The sequence below is a fragment of the Desmodus rotundus genome, chromosome 9 (assembly GCF_022682495.2).
Source record: "Desmodus rotundus isolate HL8 chromosome 9, HLdesRot8A.1, whole genome shotgun sequence".
Taxonomy (NCBI): domain Eukaryota; kingdom Metazoa; phylum Chordata; class Mammalia; order Chiroptera; family Phyllostomidae; genus Desmodus; species Desmodus rotundus.
The window spans coordinates 65,024,984-65,034,443 of record NC_071395.1 but is presented as its reverse complement, the minus strand read 5'-3'; the positions used below and the strand labels follow the sequence as shown (position 1 = coordinate 65,034,443).

Below are 9,460 nucleotides of genomic sequence, written 5' to 3'. Positions count from 1 at the left end.
AACCCCTGCCCCTTGAGACTACCCCTTCAGCTACCTCTGAGGACCCCACTCAAGGCCGAAGGGTCAAAAGCCCCAGCTCAGGATACCCACGTTGTGCCTCCTTTCCCAAAGACACAGCCGGGGGGCCTATCAGGCATTCTTACTTCCTGTGTGAGGACTGGGCTGCCACAAGGCAGAGCAGCACTTGCTGAACATGCCTCATGGGCCAGGCCACTGTTCTCTCTCAGGCCCGTGTGTGGGGCCTACCCCAGCCCCCCACTCCAGGTAGGGGTCTGCGGCCACCCCAAGCACTTGGCTGCACAAACCTGCACCAGCACCTCTTTTTTGCCATTTCTTCTTTGAATACTTTCCCACAGCCTCTTATCTGTCAAGCAGCCTAATCTCCTTCAAGACATGCTCCCAGGCCATGGTTGGGACATGACAGAATATGGAATGGTTTGATGTCTGACAGCCCTGCCAGAGCAAAAATGACCAGCAGGCTTGGGCATGTTACTGAGGTTACACACCAACTATCTGAACAGCAAATGTGGAATTTGCAAATGGGTAAATGCCCTATTGTGCACAGCAGCCAGGGAATCTGTTCAAAAGCAGCTCCTCAGAATGTGTCAGGATGGGGCCTTAGTTACAGAGCCACACAGCAGGCCAACAAAATACCCTGCTGTTTCATGGGCTTACTACAGCAGGGAGACTCTCCTGCCAAACAGAAAATGCCAGATGCTGAGCAGATAAATAGGAAGAGGCCACAACTGTGGAACATCAGAGAAAGCTAGTTCCCTCTTAGAGATGGAAGTTCAGTATGTTCAGAGTAACCTGATACAGCCCAGGCTGCTCCAGCTCCAACAGGCAGATGAGGTTACACTAGGAATAACCTGTGTTCCATTCCATGCCCCGCCAGCTTGAGCTGGACGGGCCTTCAACCCTGGAAGAGTTGGCTCCATGCCTGTCCCAGGAGCACCAGGGATGCCTCACGGGTTCTCATAAGCAAGCTGGTGCTGCCACATGCCCCCTGGGCTCTGCCAGCCTGGTGGCTGTGTGTCCACACCCAGGGCATTGGGCCCCTGCACACGGGTGCATTTGCAACACCGAGTGCAGTTCCTTTCCTGACTTTTCATTTGTACTCCAGGGCATTCAGGATTTCAGCAAAAGAGCCCTTTAAGAATGGGACCCATGGGACCCCCATATCCATGGAGCTCAAGGAGGCCTGGACCAGGAGATAAATCTCAGCCACAGACACCGCAGGTTACTCGGGCCTCCCCTTGTCCCCCAGGGACCAAGGCTTCACTCTTGGGTTCAGCTAGTCAGATCCAGCAGCTTGTTCCCTGGGAGAATGAAGTCCCAGCAGCCTCCTCAACCCTCACGCAAATATGGCCAGACCCATCAAGCCCAGCTTGGGCTGGAACAGAGTCCCACATTTTAAAAAATAATACTTTTTCTTTCTTAAACCTGCAGCAGGAGGCAGTGAGTCTGAGCGACAGTCACAGATACACCCAGCGCTCATTGGAGCGGGAGTCACTGCTGTTCTGACAGGCTGAGAACCAAACTAACCAAAACAATGCTAGTTATAAAACACTCATTCAAACTTAGAGAGTTTCTATTTTTACTAAAACTATTAGCACTTAGAAATTTAATTTAAAAAACTGTAACTGTGCTGCCCTCAAAGGGATTGGAAGAAATAATTCCAAATTCCTATAAACTCACACTCTGTGGGGCTCTATAATCATAAATCTACTCTGGCTATAAACTTCCATGGAAAGATAAAAGAGATAGAAATTCTTGCTGGAGGGATTCATCAACTGCCTCCATGCCTATAAATGCTCAATTCACATAAAATACAGTCATGTGGATTAGCTGGAAACCATCTATATTGTTTCAAGAACTTATCCTGGCCAAGCGCTGAGAATGCAGGAGTGGGCCTGGAGTTCCTCATTTGTGCGGCCGTCCCAGCACAACTCATGGCAGCCAGAGTTGAGTGCAAACGATTCCACCAGACCCCGGTGGGGAGAGAATGCATTTGTAGGGCAAATTCAACTCTCTCAAATGGCATTATTACCAACTAGCACTCTTCATCCTCTCCATCTCTGGAAGGGAAGCCTGATAACTGCTTCAGAGATATAAACACAGAAACCCAGATAAGGTTAAAGAAAAGAGAAGCCACCCATGGAACTAGGCTCAGAAGATAAACCCAAGTCTAAGACCAGCAGGGCCTGCCCATCATAACCAGATCCCCTTATGTCTAAAGACAAAGCCTGTTTGCTTTGCCACTGAGTTGCTTAACAACTTGCTTTGGGACCAATTGGAAACAGCTCAGAACCTGAGTGGGCAAGTTCTAGCTGTGGTCCAAACCAGCTAAGGTCTAGCCACGAAATTCTCCCTGGCTAACTCTGCTCCACAAGGCAAGCCTTAAAGAAGTACTGGACAGAAAACCCTCCATTTCTCAGTGGGGAACAGCCAAGCCCCCCACTGACACTTTGTAAACCCTCCAGGGCAAAGCACCTCAATTCCAGGTCCAGGTGCCAGGTGGATGAGCAAGGTGGGATCACTAACAAGGAACCCCACTGTGCTGGCTCTTAAGCTGACTTTCTTTTGGTGTTAAGTCCATCCTTTTGTACCACTCTTGGATATGCTGGGTTTGGGCTTCTGCAGCCCATATTCCTGCTTTCCTCCCTGGCAGCCTTTGCCCACAGCGGGTGATGGGTGGGGAAGCCTACGAGGCTGAAGGAGGAGGAAGGGACTCGGTTTTTTTTGGTTTACTTCCTGTTTATCACTGTTGGCTTCCCCTCCCTGTCTGGTTCCCCTAGCAACACTTCTTGTTCACTCAGGCAGTGTCAATTCCTCTCAGAAGAATCTGAATTCAATTTTAGGCTTTCCCAACACTCACAGAATCAACCACAGCCCAAAGAGCAGCCCCTTCTCAGAGGCAGGGTGCCACCCCCACCGGGGCTCTCCTCAGAGCTGGAGACACCAGCCCCAGAGAGAAACATCCCCACCCAGAGCCCTGAGACTCAGCCCACATGCCCCTTCTCCAAGTGTCTCACTTTTAGGAAGTCCCTTTGCTCCTTGCCGCCCCTACCCCCAGCCTTGGAGGGGATAACTGCTTCCCGCAGGCACTACTTCCATTGCTAACTTTGTGTTCACTTCCTGCCTTTTCACTTCCCTGGTTAGTGATTCTTTACATTAAATTATCTCTGATAATATAACTGGTGTGACTCCTGTCTCCTGTCTGGACCCAGACTCATTCACCCACAGTTAAGTCCTGAGCATCTGTAGTGAGAACTAGAGCTTGGGCCTTCCCAGCTCCATCTGACTGCGATGCTGGAGGGGGTGTACCCACCCACCCACCCACCACGTACATTCTGATCTGGCTTATCTCAGCCAACCTCTGCACGAGAGTGGGGCAAGTTCAGATGTAAAGGACATAGTGAGTTTTGTGGCAAATGAAGCTTAACTGCTGTACAGTTTTGGGGGATGGTTGCAGGGCCTCCTTGCTAAACATTTGAATGTTTTTCCTTGCTGGCCAGATGGGAGCTGTATGGAAGCATCCTCATCATAGGTTTTCGGGAGAAGATGATCTTGTTATAATTTTCGGTGGGACTTTCTCTGGCATCCGTATGGAAGTGTATGGGTTCTGGGACAACGGTAGGACCTGTGGCTGTTGCAGAGAAAGCGCCCCATAATGATAACATGGTCTCTGACTTAGTGTCATTGTACACCATTTTGCCAGAGGTCTTGGATGATTTCTTCCTTTTCAGCTGAATGATGCTAGATGGCTTGTTCAGCCTCAGCGCTCGCTGGCTTTCCTCAAAAGCTTGCATGCATTCCAGTTCTCTAGCTTTGCTGCTCTCAATGAGTCTTTTCACCATTGGGGAGGTATATGTGACATAGGCTGGCCAAGGGTCATGTTCTTCAAGCAGTTCCAGGGGAAGCCTGATGTTTTCCATGAGTTCTATGAGCAAAGAGAAATTAGGCAATTTAGAGGCTCTCACACACAATGATTCAATTCTTCAAAAAAGTGTAGAGTGTTGGAACGACATTTTTACTTTCTCCCAATCATGCATAATAGCCATCCCACACCTGTATTCAGTGGGAATAGAATGTAATCCAAAACAGGAGAACAGAATGACATTCCATACAGCATGTCAACTAAAGAACAGCATAACAGGAAAGAGTAGGGAACTCAGAATCAAGCAGGCTTGGTTTCAAATCTTTATATAATGTCAAATTGTTTAGCTCTGAGGTTCTCTTTTCACCAAGAAAATGGTTACCATAAGGCTATTATAAGGATTAAATAAATATACTTTAAGGGCTTGGACCAGTGTAGCTCATGATTTGAACACATAGGCTTTGCACTTAGACTGCTGGGGTTCAAATTCCTTCCCTACCCACTTTAACAACTGTGAACCTTGAGCAAGTATCTTAACCCTTCTAAACCTTAGTTGCCTCATGTGTGGAATGGTAATTAAAACAAGATTGACTTAATAGGGCTTCCTTGTGGATTAAAGGAAATAATTTATGTAAAGCTTTTGGGACAGTACCTGTTATAATCAGTATATGGTAACTATGGTCTAGGTCTCCTTGCCTGCACTCTTATTTAATCCTTGTTATACCTTAGAATGAGTAGAATCCCCATTTAACAAAAGATGAGACCGAGGCTGACTAGTTTGCACAACTAGCAAACGGTAGGTTTGAACTTAAGTCTAAAGGGCTCAAAAAGTCATAACTTTTTACTGTAGCTCCTGACCAGAATTTTTGAGTGTTTCAGGGTTGGGGGCCGTGACTAGAAATTCTACCCATTAGTTTACCAAACAGCCTGTGTTTATGCAGATACTAAATCATGATCAGGGCAGGCCTTCCTTCTTCCCTTTGCTACTTCATTCTGTCTAATAGAAAATGCCTCAAAACTTCTCTCCTGCAGCATTTACGCTCCCCTGTTTTCTCAAGTAGTGCCTACTTCCCTTAATTTTATATTCCTTTGGTCATTTCTTTAGGAGTTTGAGAATCAGCAGCGGAATTTAAAGGTTCATCTTGCCATTTCCAACCTGAAGCAATAGAAAGCACTGCAAGTGATGATAGTCAAGGGAAGATGCAGATTAAACAATTATTCCCAGGCTGCTTCACATGCTCAGGAGCTGGAGCTCAACTAGGGACAGATCTGGCAGGAAAGAGCAGACTGTGGAAGGGCCCCTCCCCCTGCAAGAGAATACTCAGACCCAGAAAGGCAAGATGTGCGACAGCACCTCTCACTGGAAAGTGCACATCAGAGCTTCCACGCACAGACTTGACCCTTCATCTCTGTCTCCTCAGCAGGTGCAGAACCTATACGCCTTAAAGGTCAGGGCCCTTGCTCACATCTGGAAGAAGAGGACCTAAAGCTGTCTGGGACAAAATGAGCAGTGCGTTCTCTCATCTCCCTGATGTGCATTATTCACTCAGCCAGTGGGACATGAGGAACCACTCCCTGTGCCACACCTTCATCTTTCCACCCCAAATCCTCTGACTTCAGCCAGCCCCACAGCAGAAGCCCCTTGTTAAAGCCCTTAGCCCTACCTTCATCTGTCTTCACCTTTCTTGCGCTAGTCCTCTTGTTCATTTTTAGAGGGTTCTTCACATCAGGGGTCCAAATACCTTTGGGAAAATATACTCATTAGCTATGGCCATCCCAAAGTGACCAGAGGAGAAAGCATTTAGCAGCTATCCTGGGATCCTAAGTGAAAGGGCCTCTGCCTGAGGCACTATGAGCCCACCTCAGAGAGGAGGACCCGCCTTCCAGGGAGCAGGAGCCGGCTCTGCCAGCAAGCACAGGAGATCCCATCAGCTTCCAGGCCCCTGATCTACTGTCTCTGAGCTGAAGTTCAGGACTTGGTGCTGGGAAGGCCTGGCTGGGGCTGCGTGGAGGCTGGAGCATGGAAAACGTGAAGAAAGAAAGGTCTCCACTTCCAAGTGATGCCATCTTCTCACCCAGAGTCCAAGCGTGGTCATGTCACTGCAAGTGGGCCAAGCTCGTGCCCTCCAGGCTGCACTTCTCAGCCCTGCGCTGGCAGAGACAGCAGCTGCCCAACTCCATGTCAGGGGCCCCGAGGCCAGGAGGATGCAGGCATGTATTCAGCTCTGCATGGCTGAGCAGGCAATTGGATGGAACTGTTACTCGCGTGGTTCTCGACTATGAGGGCACATCCACCTGCGGGACTTGTTACAGCACAGACCCCTGCCTCCCCCTCCAGAGCAGCTGAATCAGCAGCGGGTGTGCGGGACCAGAGGAGGGAGGGAACACAGATGACTTGTAAGATTTTATTATTAATTCCCTAGTGACAGCAAACAGATACAGGGGATCTTTTCAGTTTCTTTCCAGAAAGGGCACATCTGAGAATTTTTATGAAAGAATTGTAGATCTTATATGTTCAGTTTTGCCATCTCTGTAGCCTTTGAATGTTGGAAAGTGCCACAGAGCATTTCTGTTATCACCTGCCAGTAAAAGTCTCTCAGGTGGTTTTTAGTAAGTTCCCAAGTGATGCTGATGATGCTGGCCAGGAGACCACACTTTAAGAAGCATCCATAAGAAAGTGATTCTCACACCAAGGAGCACTAGAACTCCTGGGAAATGTACTGAAACCCAGAGGGCTGGGCCCCTGGCCAATGAGTCCGACTCAGTAGGTCTGCTTTGGGCCAGGAGCGGGGAAGAGGCACGGTGAGATTTTGCATTTCTAAGTCTGAGGACCACACTCTGAGTAGCTCTAGTTTAAACTGAAAAATGATTCTCAACCTTCCCCTCAGTGGACTTGGTCATGAGTGAAACACTCCCCTGACATAAGCAATTCCCCAGTTTTCCACCCCTTTTGTCTTCTAGTCAAGGAATCTTTGAGGAATACAAGTGAGTGTGTCATGGACAGGGATAACCTTAAATTCCACTGTATTTATAAAGTAAATTATTCACAAGTGTCAGCATTTTATTATAACACACCTAACAAAAGCTAGCATCTTAGAGATTAATTCATACTCTCAAAAAAAAAAGTGAGTCTTTGTTAAACCTACTCTGATCCAGGCCTTACAGGGTCCCTACTATTGTCTCAGGGGCAATCTTTCATGACAACACATTTTTAGGAGAATTCACAATATCATTTTTCTGAGGCTAGGGAAGAAATAATGCTCAAAAAATCCTCTAACCTTAAGAGATTTTTACAAATAATTAAAAAGTTGGAAATAGAAGCATCTTACTTCTTCTAAGATCTACCATGGGACCTCAAAATTTCAGGTCACCCATCCAAGTTCCCAGTCACCTGGAGCATGTCACCCCCAGTGTCACCCAGCTCACACCTGTCTAGCTACAATGAAAGAGAATACTTGACTTATCTTCCATATTGCAGAATTGTGGGTAATTCCTTTTATCCTTGCTTCTAAATTTCTAGTTAATGAATTCTGAAGCCTGAAAGAAGTCCAGTTATTAGTAAATTGTTTCAACATAAGCCTGCAACTGTATAAGCTACTATGTTGCTCAGAACCTCTCCCCTTATGTTACTGTACCCCACAACAGCCCTCTGTGGCTGATAGGATGATTCTAGAAAGTGGCTGGTTTTTCTCACACCTGCTGATGGAGGAACAAGGAAACCAGAAAACCAGGGGAGCAAATGTTTGCAACAGCCTCGACACTCACGTGGGGACTTGTTTGTTTGAAAATAAAAAGAGACAAATAGTTGACATTAAGTCTGAAGACAAACTGTGGGCTTTTATAATTTCCTTCAGCTCCGCACAAAGGTTCCACTTTGTCTCTGTAAGTGAAATGCAAACCAGCAGTCTACAGACAGAAACAGCATTGACGGATGGGCAGGAGGCGTTGCATTGACGCGGTTTTCGTGTTTCTTCTGCGGGCACAAAGGCCACGTTCACTCCACTGGGTTTTCAACCCCAGCTTCCTCCCAACCCAATCTCTTATTCCACCATTTCCAGAATCTAGTCTGATAGTCTGGGTTTGGCCTAAATACATTCAAAGAAGTGACACTTGCCTAGAACCTGACACGAGTGTGTGACCTGGATCATTATCCTTAGGGCTTCTGTTATCGAACAAGATGGGGATGAGGATGAATTCCTATACTGCATCTCTCACAGAGGCATGGCCATTATAATTAAATGTCTGGAGATAAAAGTGCTCCTAAACCAGCAATCCCTCAATTCAGTGGCACAATGGAATTATTGGGGATCTTTCAAAAATTCAAATGCCTGACTCCTACCCACAGCATTGTGATTTAATCGGAGAGGGATGCAACACAGGCATCAAAATTAAAAGCTTGATTCTAATGTGCAACAAAACTTTGGGAATTGCTGTTTTAGAATCTAGAACAAAAACCACCGGAGATATATGAGATATGAGCTACTTAAGGCAGGGGAAACAGGTCCAGGGGATCATTTCAGTCCTTCAGCTATTCTAAGACACATGTTTTCTTTCAAGCACTCTTTATTACACACACTCAGTACTGTGTATCAGTGACCTTTAAACATTTAGAAGGACCATGGAGCATTTCCACCAGCAGTGGCTTATTCCAGAATTGACTTAGATCGAAAACTAGTGCTTTAAAGTACTGAACTAAGAAAACTGTGGCTGTGAATGATATTCTCCTGCAGAGCTAATCTCACCCTCCATCTGTGGCCACAAGCTGCATCCTTATCTCAGGACACCATCTTGCAGAAGAATTTTGTGGGTTCCAACAGGACTGATGGATGAATACACTGGCACAAGCCAACCCCACTCAGATTTGCAGTCTCATGACAGGCAAGACATTATCTTAATCCAGTGTTTCCCAAGCTGTGTCCATAGAATGCAGGAATCTCTCAAGATGTTAACAGGTGTTGCTCAGAGGGGAAAACGGCCCATGGCAAGGATCACCCTGTATGGCCACATAAACTGTTTAATCCAGGGGCACTATTTACGTAGTCTACAGTGTTGTGGACTCTAAGTTTAGCAGTTATGTCCTCAGTAAAGTAAGTTTAAAAAATGACATGTTAAACAAGTTCCTTTAGCACAGACTTCTCAGGGCCTATACTATGTGAACTTCATCTGTAACTCTTCAAAAGGGAGATTGATTTTCAGCATCCCCTACTCTCCTTTGCAGAAGATTAAAATGCGGCACCCCAATCTCATTTGACCATTGAATTGTTCATTCAGTCATTTGTTCATTCATTCATTGGATAGGGCATCTCTTGGAACAGGTAACCAAGAAAACATTCGTGTGGCTTTTGAAATCTGTCTCCAGCCCTTGTTTTGGAACTATGAGCATCAGAGAATGTTATGACATAAGAGGATGGAAGGATGAACTTGCTAAGGGCACAGCTGGGTCTTCAATGGCTTACTTCCTCTGAAATCAGTCTCAGAAGCCTGGTGCGACGAAAGTGTCCATACCCAGAAGCCCAAGCCAACATGTGGATCTAATGCTCCACTGGAAACTAGACTCATTTCCCTCTGTTCAGCCTCTTT

General features: G+C 46.6%; 1 protein-coding gene across 1 annotated transcript; it reads right to left on the bottom strand.

The window, feature by feature from the left end:
• Positions 1 to 3,485: 3,485 nt before the first annotated feature.
• On the bottom strand, positions 3,486 to 5,947 carry CDRT4 (CMT1A duplicated region transcript 4). Its single transcript, XM_024565057.2, has 3 exons — positions 5,761 to 5,947; positions 5,545 to 5,622; positions 3,486 to 3,943 (listed from the first exon to the last, which is right to left on the bottom strand). Exons 1-3 carry the CDS (start codon positions 5,945 to 5,947, stop codon positions 3,486 to 3,488), a joined length of 723 nt encoding a protein of 240 aa, XP_024420825.2.
• Between the last annotated feature and the right edge of the window lie 3,513 nt (positions 5,948 to 9,460).